The following is a 19,066-nucleotide window of genomic DNA, read 5'->3' on the forward strand; positions in this document are numbered from 1 at the left end:
GAACGTAGCGCCGATGAGCTCAGCAGCGGTAACCAAGGCGATGACGCTGTCCCTCGTAACCAAGGTACATTCTAGAGGCAAACACTGAAGCTAAGCTAGTCACTTTGACAGTTAATCTTCTGAGATATTATCTATGTTAAACCACACGGCCAAATTGCATTCATAGAGCAGGTCCTTTGAAAAGTCTGTCTTGCAAGTAACATTTGATTGCTTGTTTGATTAGTTGTGTACCGGAAGGCACAAGGTAAAATCCTAGCTGTTTAACAGTGTGTGGGATTAGCACTGTCTACAAGCTAGCGAGTAAACGTTAGCCTCCTAGCCATCATGGTAAGTAGCGTTAGCTGCTCTCTGTCACTTTAACGTTACCCACAAAGCCGACTGTCTAAACGCGTTGATTTCCAATGTGCCTGCTGCTCCACTTAGATGAAAAATAGATAATTAACGCTAGCATCCCCATACATGGTAAAGTTATCCATGCAAGCTCGTGTTACGGGCCCAGTCTGATGCTGAGGGAAATCCTCTCCAAGGGAGACGACAAGCTGTTAGCTTTAATTGCTTGTATACGTTCATTGCAACAGGTAACCAACGACCCCTTACAACAGCTCTTAACTACATCGACCTTCTTTCTACCTCTTGTGCCATACAGGCTGAATTTGGTTTTAATCAACAGCATCAGAATGAAGTAATCAACTACATGCGATTTGCACGTTCAAAGAGGGTGCTGAGACTCAAGACAATCGACTCATGCTTTGAAGAGCTCAAAGACAGCAGGTGATTTGTCAGATATTAGTTACCCTTTCTGGTGTAATTTTGTAATGTGTAACCAGTGATTATCTGTTGTCTGACAGATATTTGTCTGTCTTTATTTCTGCACATCTATCCGTGTCTGTCTGCAGACTTGTGGAGGAAACATATACAGTGGATGAAGTGAAGGAGATGCTGGATGGGTTGCAGGCAGTGGTGCGTGGGGAAATGGAGATAGAGCTCATCAACACAGCCCACACAAACGTGCTACTGCTCAGACAACTCTTCTCCCAGGCTGAGAAGTTTTATCTCCGACTACAGTCTGACATCTCAGAGCTGGAGAACAGGTGGGGCTGTGAGGACGGCAGGAGGAAGGGGTTTGCCTATAGTTGTCACAGAAATCATAGCTGGGAGCACACCATTGAAAGCTACTTTTTAAAAACAGTTTGATGTAGTAGTTCAAAGGCATAAACAGTGCAACAGAGCTATAATCACACATTTCACTAGAAAATGTTCACTGAGAACAACTCCATTTTAAAACAAAGGCCCATTTCTTCAGCACTATTTCAATTTAGCTAGGTTCAAGCATGTGAGCCAGGCACATACGTCACTGCCAAGCTACACATTCACTTGTGGGTTCTATCATTCTTTTCCATTTTAGTGATGTCTTTTATAATTAACGTTAAACCTAACTTGACATGACAGCGCCTATTACATGTGTAGATAGGTTTTACTGAGGGTTTACATATTACACCAAAGAACCATTGTGAGATATTTTCACAACTAGGCAACATTTATTAGGAAAAAAGAGTAGTGACTTGTTTAGTGCAAAAGCAAAAAATTTACTCTGAGATTATTTTTCCATCTTTGGTTTTTCAGAGTCCAAGTCTTTTACGCTGTCTTTAAATAGTACTCTTAACATGAAGGAGTTAGAGATGACAACGTATACATTAGGACTGAGCACATCATCTACATTAGGCTGGCAACTCACAGTTGTAAAAGGAACATCATGGGCCAGAGCAACCATAAAGGTCCCTTAACCAAAGAGAACATTAGGGTTACTAAGCAGGCCTGCCAGGACTGTCGGAAGGCATTTCTAATATTACTTGCTTTTGTGTAGAGTGATGCGGGCATCGAGGATGATCTCTTACTCTTGATAATGTGCCAAGAAATGTAATAATGTTTTTTTTTAAGCACACTGAAGTCACATTTTGCTCGTTTATCATCATGTCTTGGCTTAAAAGAGCAAAACTGACAAGGATTGGTTCTGAAACGCTAAAAAACATCTATTCAAACACAAGATATGCCCAGTCCATTATCCTGGACTTAGGTTTTTTGAAGTTTTATGTATTATACTATCAGGTGTACCAGTCCCCCGTCTTTCCTCATCATGCAATTGCATGTGGAGGATCTTTCATATAAGAGCAATAGAAGACAAACTCAATATCCTACAGCTGGCTTTTTAAAAACACTACAATCCATTGTCTTTCATGCAGAAATTGGGATAGTTACTTTGTAAAAAAACAAAAGCGTGCACATGAAAACTGATTTGAATTTGTACTCATGTAAGCTAAGGTACTTCTAAGGCTCGGGTTTCGTTGAACTTTGTCTCACCTTGTCGACCTTTTAGCCTCTACTGATGTCACAAACATTGACTTGTTTTGGAAAGTTGTTTTGTTCGTTGTTTAAGTGCACTTAAGTAGATAAACGATCGCCGTATGTTCCCCCCCCCCCCAGGCCCCAGCTCCAGGTGGCTGTTAGGGTGTTGGAGGTGGCGTATACGCCCCTTACCACCAACCTACGTGCATTCAGCAGCTTTTTAAAACCACATTTAAGCAAAGTAGAGAACTGCTTTGCTTACCACAAGAACATTTTTGTACATGTACTGAAAAATTTTCTACACAACTGTATTAGGTGTTGTGTTTCCCTCTTTCAAATATTTACAGTCAAGTAAGAGACTTGATCTTCACCTAAATTCTCGGCTTTAAGTTTTCAATATTTATTGTTCGACAGGGTGTTATCAAAAATCTCCATTTATCAACATATAAGGCATACAAGAGGCTACTGTGGTCATTTGATCAGTACTCTTTGGTATAACAACAGCCACAGTTTCTACATTTGATGACTGGTGTTATAGGTGATCCAATAAATTTGTCCTTCTGCTCAAGCTTCTGTATTTTACAGAGTTCAGTGCATTAAGTTGGCATTGTTTGTAAGAGTTAAAGCGATCTCCTACTTCTCCTGTCATCATTATGCCCTGTCTGACCATCTATCTTTAACTCTACCTTTACAGGGAACTATTAGAGCAAGTGGCTGAGTTTGAGAAGACTGACTTTAAAACCTCTAATAAGGTACTGTATTTGTAATGTGCTGCCATGCCTCACTTAGGCAGAGATAGGTTCCCCATAGTGTAGTAGCAGTAACTTAATAACTCAATAAATAAACCAGTAACTCAATAAATCAGTAACTTAGACAACAAGACAGTGGTGCAGTGTTTTTGGAATGTAGCTTTGATGGCGAAAATAGCTGTCAGCTTTTGACACCAATGCCAGGCAGGTTGCCATGTGGTTTTCTGCACACTGTCAAGTAATAACAAATCAACTGCATTGTCACACTCATTGATATATGTGGACAGTATTCATGTCTTGGGGGAGGACATGTGGCTCAGCCTTGGAGCAAAACCTAAGCCCCAAGTTTGCTCAATGCCATCCACCCCAGAGCCTTGGGTCCAGGTTAAGAGCTGTAAAAACTGCCTGGCTAAACACCACCTCCAACCGCTTTCAAATGAGGCTTTCCAGCTTGGAAATAAATTTCAAGTCTTGGAAAATCTGACCTCTCCAACTCCCCTGGTACATCCTGATCCGGCTGGCTGTTCTTCCTCAGCTGCTCCTCCTGACCTTCCAGCAAATGGATTTGACATTCTGGTCAACAAAAATGTGCCTCCGCTGACCAGTGTGTCGCATCCAGGAGCGGAATGCTCACCATTGGCTACTGCTGACCACCGGCTACTGCTCACCACCCCGGATCCCAAAAAGAAACCTCATCCATTCGACATAGGTTGTTGAAGGAGGCAGTGTCCAAACACTCTGCTGGTTCTAAACTGGCCACTGGTGGCATCTCCCCTGGTGCTGTGTCCCCCACACTGGCTGGGAGCCCCCATCCACCGATGTATGATGGTCGAGTGCACTCTTCTACTGCACCCTTCCACAGCCATCTTCTGTTCTGATTGTGGGTGATTCTATCATCAGGGAAGTCAAGTCCAACAGAGCTGCAACACACTGCTTTCCAGGTGCCAAGGTAAATGACATTCGGGTAGCGCTTCCTAATCTGCTATCCCAATATACCTCTGTTGAGAACGTTGTCATTCACGTTGGCACAAATGATATTCCACGGCAGCAGTCAGAGGTTTTAAAATCGGATTTCATGCAGCTTTTTGACCTTCTAAAACTTAGTAAGAAGGAAGTTTTTATCTCTGCCCCACTTCCCACTTTCGGCCGTGGCACTGGTTGTTTTAGCAGACTTTTGCAGCTGGACACCTGGCTTCAGTCGCAGTGCTCTTGTTTACAATTTGGTTTTATTGACAAATTTCATCTGTTCTGGGAGCACTCTTCTATTTTTAAACGTAATGGACTCCATCCAACTCGAGCAGGCTCATGAATGCTGGCTGCAAATGTGTTTTATTCCATTGTCTCCATCTCTCGTGTTTGTGCTATGGACAATAATGTTTGGTGCCCGCACACAGCTGCGGACAGTTCCGTCACTAATCGACGTCCACAGGAGCAGAGTGGCTTCCATTTTGGTTCCATTGTAAACCATACTTATTTAGGTCCTTTGGTGAGTTCGATCCATCATACCAATGACTGTCACTCTGCCATACTAATTCCTGTAATAATAAACCATAGACACAGACCCCGTAATCTCCCTGTAACATACAGGGAGCTAAACAATTTGCTGCCAGTATGGACTTCAATTATCAGTCCCCCACAAAGCCATGCACCTCAGACAATAAAAATGGTTTTATTAAATGTCAGGTCGCTAACTAATAAGTCATTTTTAGTTCATGATCTTATAAGTATCTATAACTTGGACTTCACACTACTGACTGAGACCTGGCTGGATAGAAATTGTGCAGTCGCGTTTATTGAGACTGCACCTCCTGGCTTCAAATTCCTCCATACTACCAGATCTGATAAGAGAGGCGGTGGAATAGCTGCTGTCTTCTCTGATTCATATAGCTGCAAGGAAATCCCCCTCGGGAAATTCACGTCTTTTGAATGCCTTGCTTTTACTATACATTGTAATGCTACGATTTTAATAATTACTGTCTATCAGCCACCAAAATCTAAACATGGCTTTCTTGGTGAATGTTCGGAGCTACTGTCTATGATTTCCACTTATTATGATTATTTCATCATCCTGGGCGATTTTAATGTTCATGTTGACAATCAAACAGACCCCGATGCTGGAAACCTAATTAGCTTACTGGAGGCATTTGCTCTCACTCAACATGTTTCTGGACCCACCCACAATAAGGGGCATACTCTAGACTTAGTCATATCAAAAGGACTTAATATTACTGTACCCTGTGTCATGGATGTTGCTATCTCTGATCACTGTTGTATATTTTTTGATGTGTCTGCACTTCCTGTACAACAGAAGAGCACTCGAATGATTAAAAATGCTTCATTGACAATAATACAATTGAAACCTTTCAGAAAACTGTAAATGAGTTGTCGCCGTTCATGTCATCACAAACTGAGGATCTTGTGAACAATTTCCACTCAAAAATACGAAATATCTTTGACAACATTGCACCTGTTAAAACTAAAAACATAGAAAAACAGAAAGCCCCCTGGAGAAACGGAGTGGTTGTTAGGCAGCTTAAGAGAGACTGTCGCCAGGCAGAACGACAGTGGAGAAAGACTAAACTTCAGATTCACCATGAAATTTACAAGGATAGACTGAACAAGTACAGCAAAGAAATTAAACAGGCAAGACAGTCTTTTTTTCTCTAAAATCATTAATGAAAATATTAACAATAGTAAAGGGCTTTTCTCTACTATTGACCGACTTATTAATCCACCATCTCCAAACCATCAGAGATGATGTCCACTGAAAAATGTGAGCAATTCGCTACATTCTTCAATAACAAAAGTATTGCCATTAGACAGAACATTGGTGCCTCAAGATCCAGTAATGAACCTACCCTCCAGTTCTCCAGAAATATCACTGGCGCCATGTCTCACTTTGACACTCTAGACCTTAAAAGTCTAGACAATATTGTTAGGCAGCTCAGGTCGTCCACCTGCTGCTTGGATCCTCTCCCTACCAAATTTTTTAAAAATGTTTTTAATTGCTTAGCACATGATTTTTAGAAATTATTAACTACTCTCTTCAGGCAGGTATATTTCCAGCAGCACTTAAGACAGCTGTCATTAAACCACTTCTGAAGGAGAGTAATCTTGATGCAACAGTTACTGCCAACTACAGGCCCATCTCCAACTTACCATTCCTCAGCAAAATTCTTGAAAAAACAGTTTATTCTCAATTTAATAACTATTTAATATCTAAAAACCTTCTAGGCATTTATCAATCAGGTTTTAGATTTCACCATAGCACAGAAACAGCACTTGTCAAAGTTGTGAACGATCTGCATATGAACACAGATTCTAATAAATTGTCTGTTCTTGTGCTCCTGGATCTCAGTGCCGCCTTTGACACTGTTGACCATGATATTTTGCTAGAGAGATTGGAAAAATGGGTTGTCCTTTCTGGCCCAGTTCTCAATTGGTTTAGAACATACCTTCAGGACAGGCAGTTCTTTGTGTTAATTGGAGACTTTTCCTCTGACAAAGTGGGTTTAATGTGTGGGGTACCCCAAGGTTCGATTCTTGGACCACTACTATTCAATCTCTATATGCTCCCACTTGCACATGTTATACAGAAACACAAAATAAATTACCATAATTATGCAGATAATTCACAACTGTACATATCCCTATCTCCAGATGACCTAGATCCAATACATTCCCTAATTCAGTATATTGATGATATTAATCTATGGATGTCAGATAACTTTTTACAACTGAACAAAGACAAGACAGAAATGCTTATTTTTGGTGAAAAGACTCAGAGACAGAGAATTGCAGCTAATCTCAGCTCTCTGTCTCTGGAGTGCAAAAGTGAAGCTAGAAATCTTGGTGTAATCATAGACAGTGATCTAAATTTTAAGAGCCACATCAATCATCTCATAAAATCAGCCTTCTACCATCTTAAAATTTTTAAAAAACTAAGGGGTTTTCTATCAGTATCAGACTGTGAGAAATTAAACCATTCACTTATAACAAGTAGATTAGACTACTGCAATGGACTACTCACCGGCCTCCCAAAATCAGTTGTGCGCCAACTACAGTTAATGCAAAATGCGGCAGCATGTATTCTCACCAGAACTAAAAAGTATGAGCACATTACACCTGTTCTTAGATCTTTCCACTGGCTCCCTGTCAAAACTAGAACTGATTTTAAAATTATTTTGATTGTATACAAAGCGCTAAATGGCCTTGCACCACACTATATAAAAGACATGTTAATTCCTTAAAAACCAGCAAGAACTCTGGTCCAATGGCAGTGGCCTTTTAACCATCCCTCATGCTAGGTCTAGAGCAGGGGAAGCTGCATTTTCTATTTATGCCCCAAGTAGATGGAATGCCTGAGGACCAGAGAGAGGCCCCCACACTGGACACATTTAAAAGCATGTTGAAAACCTTACTTTTTAGAACAGCCTACAGCTAAATTCATAGTGTGTGTGTGAGTATTTTATATATTTTGCTATTTTTATATATTCTGCTCTGTTGTTACTCTTAATTAATCAATGTTTATGGCACTTTTATTTATTTTACTAACTTAGTTTTAAACTTGTCTGTACTTTTATAATATTTGCTGGTACTTTCACTTTTTTGTGTGTGTGAGGGGGGAGATTTTATTGTTTTACTGTATGAAGCACTTTGTGTTACATTTGTTTGTATGAAAAGTGCTATACAAATAAAATCTGATTGATTGATTGATAAAAACTACATGGACTCCTGGGCTCACTTTCACATCCTGAGTTTATGACTCACATTTATTAGTGAGACTTGCTGGATATTAAAATATTATTGCCTCCACATGTATGCAACAAAAGGGCATACAAGCATTGACTAAAAACATGACTAAAAAGTTATGCTCTCAGTGTTGAATCAACAATTATATAGATAGGGTCAAAGATGTTTTTTGATCACAGAAGTTCTGTGCACATTATCATTATTTGAACTGCATACTATTTCTTTGTCTTATTTTCAGGTTGTCCAGGAGATCAGCAAACCCAAGTTGGCACCACTGAATGAAGGTGGTGTGTCTGAACTTCTAAACAAGGTAAAGGATTCTGTAACTTTGGCGTTGTTTATTGGTTTAATGTCAAGAGTTGGATCGTCATTACATTACATTACATTACACCAGTGCAGCTGTTCATATGTTTTTTCTTTAACGTTTCTACAGGAAATAACAAGACTTCGGGAGGAAAATGACAAACTTAAAGCTAGGCTTCGGACTTTAGAATCCCAGGTATATAAATCAAACATATTATTTTTATTTTTTTATGTTTTGGAATGCTTGGCCATGGTGTTGCCTCCGGCTTTGCCAGCTGTTACACGAATGGCAGGGCTACTAGTTGAGGAAATAGTATGGGTAACATGCCCTGCCATTTTAATGGTAACTCCTACAAGTAGTGGGGTACCCGTACAGTACGTCTCTATGGGGAAATGGCGTGACATTCCAAATGCATAACGTTCCCATGGAGAAACCTGCAGCTGGCAGTTGAAAAGAAGCACACAGCTGGCTTCATGTGTATTGGAGGATGCATATGGAAGTCTATGCCTTCCTCAGCCACATTAGTACTTTTGAAATGGTGGGACCTTAGGAGAAAGGGGAGAACCCCCCCCCCCCCCAAGTAAAGTTTTTGGACTATGAGTTACTTGAAATATCCCCACTACTCTTATACGGCACTTAAAACTCTGTGTCCTATTTCCTTTTTTAGGCTATGAATGCACTTGATGAGAAAACCAGGGCTGAGAGAGCTCTGAAAGACCTTAAGAAGGTCCAGGGTGAAAAACAGGTATTGTTTTGTAAGAGCTGGGTTTGTAAGTAATACTGTTGAGTCTTCGTTTAAGACTACATTTTGATTTTCTGCCTTTTTCTATACATATTTTACTCAGTTTTTTCCACTTTTTTTGTTTCTGAATATTTGCTCTTTTTTTTGAATTTTTTTTTTTACTTTATCTGCTAACTTGGATTTGCAATTGTATGTATCTGCAACTGATCCAAGAGTTATCTTTATAATTATTGTAAATGTGACTAAAAGATTTTCTTTATGTTTACAACACTGTTTATATATGTCTTTTAATGCTCACTATGTACAGTTAGGTCCATAAGTATTTGGACAGTTACACAATATTTGTAATTTTGCCCCTGTACACCACCACAGTGGATTTGACATGAAGTATTTGGGATATGTTTGAAGAGTAGACTTTTAGCTTTAATTTAAGGGGTTGGATAAAAATATGGCATTAACTGTTCAGGAATTACAGCCATGGATATGCAGGGTCACCCCATTTTCAGAGGCTCAAAAGTAATCGGAAAAACAAACATAACTATGATTATAACAATTATATTTCATGTTTGGAGGAAAATCCTTTGCAGTCAATGACTGTCTTAAGTCTGGAACCCATCGACATCTTCAAATTCTGAGTTTCCTCCTTTGAAATGCTCTGCCAAGACTTGACGGCAGCTGCCTTCAGTTGCTGGCTGTTTGTGGGTCTTTTGGCTATTAGTTTGAGCTTCAGCAAGTTAAAAGCAAGTCAGGTGACTGACTTGGTCACTGATGAATATTCCACTTTTCTGCCTTGAGAGACTCTTGGGTTGCTTTCTCAGCTTGTTTTGTGTCATCCATCTGCAGTGTGAAGCGCCATCCTTTCAGTTTTGTGACATTTGGCTAAATCGGAGCAAATGGTATATGCTTATAAACGTCACAATCCATCCTGCTACTTCTGTCAGTAGTCACATCATCAATAAACATCAATGACCAAGTTCCACTGGCAACCACACATGCCCATTTCATAACACTACCTCCACCATATCTGACAGATGATGTGGTATGCTGAGAATCATGAGCTGTTCCTTTTGTTCTCCACACTTTTCCTCTTCCCATACTTCTGGTACAAGTTAATCATTGCTTCACCTGTCCAAAGAACTCTGTTCCAGAACTGGGTAGGTTTTTAGATGTTTTTAAACACAGTCTAATCTGGCCTTCCTGTTCTTAAGTGACACCAGTGGTTTTCACCTTGTCATAAACCCTCTGTATTGTATTTTCATGCAGGTGTCTTTTGATTGTAGACTTGGACAATGATACCCCTACCTCTCAAGTGTGTTTTTGACTTCACTAGATGTTGTGAATATGTTTGTCTTCACTAGGGAAAGAATTCTGCGATCATCCACTGTAGTTGTGTTCCGTGGTCTTCCAAGCCTTTTGGTGTTGCTGAGCTTGCCAGTGCATTCTTTCTTTTTAAGAATGTACCAACATGTTGATTTGGCCACTCCTGAAGTGTTTACTATCCATCTGATAGATTTCCTTTGATTTTTCAGCCTAATGATGGACTTCATCACTTGTATTGACACCTCTATGGACTTCATGTTGAGAGTTCCAATGAACAGCTACCAAATGCAAATGTAAATACTTGGAATGAAGTCCAGACCTTTTATCTGCTTAATTTGTCATGGAATAATGATGGAAAGGGTCTTACTTGCCCATGAAACCACTTGTTAGCCAACTGTCCAATTGCGTTTGATCCTCTGAAAATGGGGTGACCATATATAAAACTGGCTGTAATTCCTGAACGGTTAATACAATATTTTTGTCCAACCCCTTAAATTAAAGCTGAAAGTCCACACTTCAATCACATATTTGTTACTTCATTTCGAATCCACTGTGGTGGTGTGCAGAGGCAAAATTACAAATATTGTGGCACTGTCTACTTATGGACCTAACTGTATATGTCTCTTTATCAAGTCCACAGTGTTGCATGCAGTTTTATTAGATGTGTAATTTAATTTTTCTCCAAGCTGGCTACCCATTCACAGGAGATCAACAACCTAGAGGACACCGTGACAGCTTTGAGGGAGGACTACGAGAGATCTCTTAGTGCCAATGTTGCCTCCCAGAAGGACTTGCAGGAGAACTTGGTCTCCGCTAAGCATGAGCTGTTGCGAGTGCAGGAGCAGCTGTCCCTGACAGAGAAGGTACCACCTCTGTTCTTTGCCTGACCAGCTGAACAGCAGAGATTAGTGATGATGTGTGATTCAGTCTTATGTTGCAGCAGTATGATTACTTTCACTGATAATGACTTGTGCAGACATACATTCTTAAATTTAAGTGATATTACAGTTACTAGTAAGAGTAACTCTTCACTCCATTTTCATCCACTCTTAAAGCTGCAGTAACGAAGATTGTCATTATTGTTCAACTCGGTGAAACCCTGTGTTGATACACGTAACTGCATAATTGTTTGACCACCTTAAATCCCAGAGATCAGGCGGCATGGTGGCGCAGTGGTTAGTGTGGTCGCCTCACAGCAAGAAGGTCCTGGGTTTGAGCCCCAGGGTAGTCCAACCTTGGGGGTCATCCCGGGTCGTCCTCTGTGTGGTGTTTGCATGTTCTCCCTGTGTCTGCGTGGGTTTCCTCCATCCTGGATTCGAGCCCCGGGGTAGTCCAACCTTGGGGTTCATCCCGGGTTTTCTTCTGTGTGGAGTTTGCATGTTCTCCCCGTGTCTGCATGGGTTTCCTCCGGGTGCTCCGGTTTGCGCCCACAATCCAAAGACATGTAGATCAGGTGAATTGGCCATACTAAATTGTCCCCCAGGTGTGAATGTGTGTATGTGTCGGCCCTGTGATGTACTGGCGGCATGTACAGGGTGTTTCCCTGCCTGCCGCCCAATGACTGCTGGGATAGGCTCCAGCATCCCGCGACCCCGGTTGGGATAAGCGGCTTGGATAATGGATGGAAATCCCAGAGATCCATTTGAAATGAGTTGTCAGTGATCTTACTTCCCCATAAAACTGCCTACTTTACCATTTCACGTTTGGCTGCTATGGTGAAGACATCAGATGCCATGCACTGTAATAATTTTTTCTGGGAAATTCCTACCCGACAGTAACCTTTTAAAAAAGGAACTACTAAAGCGTTAATGATTGGATATACAAAGATTAGCCTTTTTTTTTTTAAATATGCCAGCAACAGAAAGTATCAACAAATACATTTTCCTACATGTAAAGCAGCAGGATTGTATCTTGAATATTACATTTATATGATATAAAAGCTGTATTCCACCAAAATCCCTTAATTAACATTTCTCATAATCAGCCGTTGTCCTCTCAGTTGAAGGAGATTCACACAAAGGTAAACAAACAAAAAAAATCCACTACTTGGACATGCCAACAGATAAGTATATTTGAAAATAAACTTCATCTTTATTATCAAAATAGTAGCATTGGGAAAATAAAGTGATCCAGACTTTTGAAGGGGGAGGATCAAATTGGCAATTTTTTAGGCATCATGGAGAAGAAATATCAGGAGTTTGCATTACTTTTTCTGAGCAAAAAGCCCAACACTTTTTACTGACACCCCATCGTATGCTGTACCACCTTAGTACATTCAGATTGCATGCAATTTATATTGTCTGCATTTGTGTGATGTACTCAGGAGTTGGAGAAGAAGTTTCAGCAAACTGCTGCCTACCGCAACATGAAGGAAATCCTGACCAAGAAGAATGAGCAAATTAAAGAGATCAGAAAACGACTGCAGAGGTGAGTGAAGAAAACCATCTTGTTCACACTGACTATGCATTTTATCTATATGGACAAAATTTAACAGGTCCTTCTCAGGTGTTCATGTCCCTGAGTTTGATGGCAGTTTGTCTCAATGCCCTTTGTGCACTGTTTTAGAGTGCCTCATCTCAGGTTTGAATTTGCATAGAAAACAATGCAGTTTTTTTAACCCCCATCAGAACTTTTACATTGTTGATCAACTTTTATATAAGGTTTGCCTATGTGGAGTCCGTTGCAGCAGTCTGTTACGTGTGTCACAGTACTTGCCTGTTGTTTCCTTTGTAAGCTTGGTGAACAGTGAAGTTTGAATTGACACTGTATTGAATCCCAGAATTTTGGTGGGTTTGTAGAAGTAGGAAACACATTGTGTGTACATTCCCTGTTTATGTAATAGACTGGTGCAGATGTGGTTGACCAGTGTTATAATTTTCTCTTTCATTAAGACAACTGTGCTTTGTATTTCAGATACGAGTCAGATGAATGAGCATCACCCAAGGTAGTTGATGCAACACAGATGACCATGGGGTTAAGAGGGAACCAAAATTTTCAACTGTTGTATTTAATAGGTTTCAGAGAACTGTTAATTCAGCCGCTCTAAAATTAGAGAGAAAACAGGAAGGAGAGCTTCCCTGAAAAAGTGTTTATATTCCGCTTTATCCAGCATCTTGAGTAGTCATTGGCTTTAGTAGAGGACTTACTGGGAAAGAAGGGCAGATTTGGAGAGGATGGATTCAAAACAAAGCAGTGACAAATTCTGGCTTTCCTCAGGTGTGCTTTTTTCTTCTTCTACATTACAATTTTGGAGCTCATATTAGAGTAAGTAGTTGGCTTCCCTCATTGCTCTATGCAAGTACTGTCATGTCCCTATTTAAAGAGGCCTTGTCCATATGCTGATTTGGGCAGGTAGTGTCTGCCTTTAGTCTGATTTATCTGAGGGCTGTAGGTTATACATAGTGCTGTGTATGGCGCCATGTCGTTGATGGTTGCCTCTCGTCATGACTAGCCTGCTCATTGGGCTAAATTTTAGCTGCTCTGTTAAAGCCAGTAATCACCCGGGAGAATTCACTTCCAAGTCAGTTTGTTCATAAACATAAAAGAGCTTTAAGATGATGGTCCTTGACCTTATTTTATGTTCCATTCACTATAATCTGTTTTATAGCATGTTGGAGGAAGGTTTTGGGTAGAAAAGAATGAAACTGATGAATGGAAAAATGACATGTTTACTTTAATTTCTTACATTTATATTTCTGCTCTTGCAAATTAATGTTTGGAAGGAAGAGTGACCTAGAAAGATATTTCATATTTCCTATATTTCCTATTGTCCCAACACAGTGTGCATAGAATATTTTTATCTGAAAACTTAACAGTGGATTTTTCTTATTCTTGTGGGTGATAAAAGTGTATATGGTTATGTTCATGATGTAATGCTCTTGTAGAGTATGATACATCGATATTGTACTAGATGTGCATTTGTTTGTATTGTGCAAAGTCTGGGGTAATAAAAGCTTTTACCAAATTGGAAGATTTTTTTTGTCTTTTTCATCAATTAATACTTACATTTTGGTTAGTCTTATTTCTGGTTATTCTTTTTATGTTTTTGGGGGGGGGGTCAAAGAAGCCTTGTGGCATGGCTGCTAGCGGGATAGATGCTGGAGTATCCCTGACCACAGTTTCTTCCCTCACCCGCTGTGTTTTCTGATGCTGCAGGGAAGGAGGCGCTCTTTAAGCCGGCACTTCCCATGTTGTTTCAAAGGTTCTTTCGAGTTACTTGTGCAGTTGATGAAATATATAAACTAACAATATTTCAATGCCTTTCCACATGGCCGGCAGCCGTGCCAACTTGTACCCTAGCTCCGCTGAATGACGGAAGCTAAGCAGGTATGGGCTTGGCTAGTACTTGGATGGGAGACATCCCGGGAAAATGAGTTTCAGCTGGAAGTGGTGTTGGTGGACCAGTAGGGTGCATTAAAAAAAACAAAAATAAAAATCCTAATGCCCCAGTGCAGTGACGGGGACACTGGGCTGTAGGAGATGCAGTCCTTCAGATGAGACGTTAAACTGAGGTTCTGACTCACTGTGGTCATTAAAGATCCCATGGCACTTATCGTAAAGAGTAGGGGTTTCCCCAGTGTCCTGGCAAAATTCCCAACCTGGCTCTCTCCAACTGGCCACCTAATCATCCCCCCATGTAAATTGGCTCAATGATTCCTCCCTCTCCACCTTATAAGTTGATGTGTAGTGAGTGTTCTGGTGCAAAATGGCTCCCATGCATCTCCCAGGTGGTGCTACACATTGGTGGTTGAGGTGAGTTACCCCCTTCAATGTTAAGTGCTTTGGGTGTCTAGAAAAGTGCTATATAAAAGTCCATCCATCCATCCATTATCCAAACCGCTTATCCTGCTCTCAAGGTCAAGGGGATGCTGGAGCCCATCCCAGCAGTCATTGGGCGGCAGGCGAGGAGACACCCCTGACAGGCCGCCAGGCCATCACAGGGCCCACACACACACACATTCACACCTAGGGATAATGCTATATAAATGTAATGATTATTATTATAAGTTATAACTTTGAATTAGAAGTGAAGATAATAGATTGCATCTTATGATCATGATTCATTCACGCTACGTTAATTGGTGCATCAGTATTAGCGATGTAGGTGGCCAGAGCCATATCCTTTGACATCTCAGGTGGCCAGAAAAAGACGAGAATAGAATATGAAAATTGAATCGAGCAACACAGGGAGAAGGCAGATGTGTATTGTGAACTAAATGTGAAAGCTGAATACGTAGTATGTATATGAGTTGATCTGTGAATGACTAGGACTATGATAATGCTGCAATGCAATTTCAATACAAGAACTTGTGGTGGTTCTTCTCCTTGGCTCCTGGTTGGTCGTGAATTGCAGTGTGGTTCACATAGAGTGAAGAACTCTCTGCGACCAACCAAACTCAGTAAATTAAGATGTCAAGCTCATTGTGACAACAGGACTGATTTTTATGAGACAACATTCTACATATGCCAGTTAAGATACTTTTTAGGGATTACATTTTTTTTTTTACCATGTCATGCAAAAATAATTGTAGCGTGCAAAAGTTAAAAGTCTGTAATCTCACCTCACTGGAGACATCACTGTTAAGGGGGACAAAATGGTAATATTGCAATGTCTACTTTAATCTATTGCTGCCATCTCAACCCAGCACAAAACCATTTTAGCTAATCACATAACATTCGCGCCAAGCCGCAACAAGTCTGTCTGTGCAATAAATAAAAAATACCAGTCCCATTATTTATGTCTTAACCAGAGTGATGAAACTGTGAGTCACAATTTGACTACTGACGAGACTTGTGGTCACTACTCAGTTGTTACCTACTATGTGTTTTTAATGAAACTCTTCAAACCACAGTCTGTCCTTACTTCACCCTGTGTCGGTATGTGTTTTGCACCTTGTGCAGTTGTGTATCTGCTTGCTGTAAGTGCTGCGTTGACAAAGGCGCATCTGACACTGCTGTAAAAAAATTACACAAAAATCTCAGATGATCGAAGTGCAACAACTGCAATATGTAACATGAGTAACAAGAAAATACTGCCTTCTCTCTGCTGATTTGAGTGTTTCAATATAACGTTGATACAACAAAAGATCAGGTTGGTTAACGGCCTTGTCCAGTGATTGAAGGAAGAGTTCCAAGCAGCCAGTGTTAGCATCACTAAGGCCCTGTCAGCCACCATGACAGAGGTTGAGACAGGAAGTCCTTTCAGACCTTTCTGGAGCTTCAGATCAACCACATGGACTATGTGCTATGTTCAGGCATATGCGTGTGTGCACTATTTCATGCAGAGTTGTTTTTGCACCTGTCTGTATTGCAGTGTGATTTTTTGTAAGACAGTAGTTGTAGGCTAACAAGAAAAACCTGCTAACATTTGCATTGCGTTAATTGCATTGTGTTAATTACCTGACACCCACATCCACAACCGGTAGACAAGAATTCACTGTCTCATCACACTTCACAAGGACCCATTTACCCCTAGTTGTTTAAACCCTGTGAAGTGCAGATTGCAAACTGATGACTATTGGTACATGAAATAAATCACAGCAAAGTCGGCACACAGGAAGTGGTGACAAGTGTCTCACAGTGCCAAACTGATGAAAGTGTATGGCAGGCGCATCGTGGCAGCCCGACTTTCGCTCATGTGGACCTGCAGCTTTTACTGTGTGTATTCAGCTGCTTCCTGCTCACTGTCAATCCGTTGTTGGGGTTTTCTCAGTTTCACTCGGAAAGAGTATCTTCGGTGGTTGTTTTTTCTTTTGAAATTTTTAAGAGATGAGGAAAGTCTTGTTTTTCAGACGACTAAACAGTGAAGGGTATTTAAAAAAAATCTACTTTTCTGCTCTGGGAATGTTTGCTCATTATTTCTCAGCATGGTTATGAAATTACATGTCAAGTTTCAGCTGCTGTGGCCAGAGCCATTGGCTCATTCTGCTTATTCGTCCCCCCGCCGAGCCAATGCTACCCAGAAAGAGGTCAAGGCAGAGGGCAACAAAGGTCTGCCCACCAGCCACACATTTTGTCCTATAAATCCACAGGATTTGCATGTCTGCTTTGTATCAAGCACTCCAAAAGTTATACAGATGATAGGAAGAGTAATGCTTAATTTGTTATTTATTTGATTTTGATATACTTTATTCATCCCCATGGGGAAGTTCTTCTCTGCATTTAACCCATCCTAGCTGTGTAGCTAAGAGCAGTGGGCAGCTGCTAGTGCAGCGCCCGTGGACCAATTCCAGTTCATCTCAGCATGCCTTGGTCAGGGGTACAGACAGGAGTATTAACCCTAACATGCATGTCTTTTTGATGGAGGGGGAAACCGGAGCACCCGGAAAAACCCCACTGCAGACACGGGGAGAACATGCAAACTCCACACAGAGGACGGCCTGGGATGACCCCCCAAGGTTGGACAACCACGGGGTTCGAACCCAGGACCTTCTTGCTGTGAGGCAGGCAACAGTGCTAACCACTGGTCACCATACCGTTTATGACTTGTAATTCAAGTCGTGGTGGTTGTCATATTGCACAAAAGATGTCATGAAAAGCCCCATTCATCTGCTAGTGTGTCACAAAATGGATATAGATATGACTGTTTCAATATCATAGTAGGTTAATCTATCATGTCTTAATTGTAGGTCAATCTTACCTCAAAATCAACAGTTTGTGTGCAATGGGTACTGGTGAGAGAGGAAAAAAAGCTTTCTATACATGCATCCTTTTCAAGATTAAATGGACATTTTATGTTTTCATCTTATATACCCATAGCTCTCATAAATCGTTCATCTGTGTTAATGAAGTTTTTTTCAATCTCTGGCTGTTTTTCTTATTTCTGTGTAGTGTCCAAAGCAGCGATCAAGGATGTGGTCACAGAGGAATCAGTGTGTTTGCATCATTACAATGACAGCCACTTTTCTATCTAGTCTTTCTTTCTATCTAGTCTGTCACGGTGGTAAGCCATGGACCCATCAGATCAACCGCAAGGGTTTCTCCTCCATAGTCACATTGGCATACTGGATGCTGTCGCTCAGGGCACTATCCCTAAAAAATCAGCAGTGATTGCATTACCACATATGACTAATTAGTCTGAATGTTATTGCACAGATGGAACATTTGCTGGAGATCTTAATCAGTCTCCTCCATCTGGACGTTTGATGTCAATAACATGCACCTTTATAATCCTTCACTGGCGGCATGGTGGCGCAGTGGTTGGCACTTTTGCCTCACAGCAAGAATGTTCTGGGTTCGAACCCTGGGGTTGTCCAAGCTTGGGAGTCATCCCAGGTCGTCCTGTGTGGAGTTTACATGTTCTCCCCGTGTCTGTGTTGGGTTTTCTCCAGCTGCTGCGCTTTCCCCCACCATCAAAAAGACATGCATGTTAGGGTTAGTACTCCTGTCTGTGCCCCTGACCGAGACATGGCAAGACGAACTGGAGTTCGTCCCCGGGTGCTGCACGGCGACTGCCCACTGCTCCCAACTACACAGCTAGGATGGGTTAAATGCAGAGAAAGCATTTCCGTACGGGGATCAATAGATTATACCAAAATCAAAATAAATAAATAAAACCCTCTGCATTGTTTAATGCTCGATGTCAATGTGGCTACTGATGCTTTAGCAAGATCTATTGTGCACAGTGCAACTAAGATCAGTGCAGTTCTTCTTCGGTGCTTCACTGACACAAAGATGGACGTCTCAAGCAGGCAGCTGAAAACTTGTAACAAGTGTGACTTTTTTTTTAAATAACTGCGTCGCCTGTGTCACAAATGGGATTTTATACTGACATGGTATAAAAGTATGACACAACGTCAACATTTTAAACTCTTCCGTCTGTGCTCAGTCGGAGTGTTTATGCTTGTAGATCTCAGT

General features: G+C 41.0%; 1 protein-coding gene across 2 annotated transcripts; it reads left to right on the forward strand.

Annotated features, from left to right (window-relative positions):
- The first annotated feature begins 44 nt into the window (after positions 1-44).
- On the forward strand, positions 45-14,172 carry lztfl1 (leucine zipper transcription factor-like 1). 2 transcript variants are annotated; one of them, XM_056299663.1, is made up of 10 exons: positions 45-64; positions 647-771; positions 897-1,091; positions 3,038-3,095; positions 8,083-8,154; positions 8,278-8,343; positions 8,816-8,893; positions 10,897-11,073; positions 12,534-12,637; positions 13,124-14,172. In XM_056299663.1, exons 2-10 carry the CDS (start codon positions 695-697, stop codon positions 13,140-13,142), a joined length of 846 nt encoding a protein of 281 aa, XP_056155638.1. In that variant the 5' UTR covers positions 45-64; positions 647-694; the 3' UTR covers positions 13,143-14,172. The 2 variants fall into 2 exon arrangements, with proteins under 2 accessions (XP_056155638.1, XP_056155637.1); XM_056299662.1 differs by lacking the exon at positions 45-64 and adding an exon at positions 95-327.
- Positions 14,173-19,066: the final 4,894 nt, after the last annotated feature.

The sequence above is a fragment of the Lampris incognitus genome, chromosome 19 (genome assembly GCF_029633865.1).
Source record: "Lampris incognitus isolate fLamInc1 chromosome 19, fLamInc1.hap2, whole genome shotgun sequence".
NCBI classification, from domain to species: Eukaryota; Metazoa; Chordata; class Actinopteri; order Lampriformes; family Lampridae; genus Lampris; species Lampris incognitus.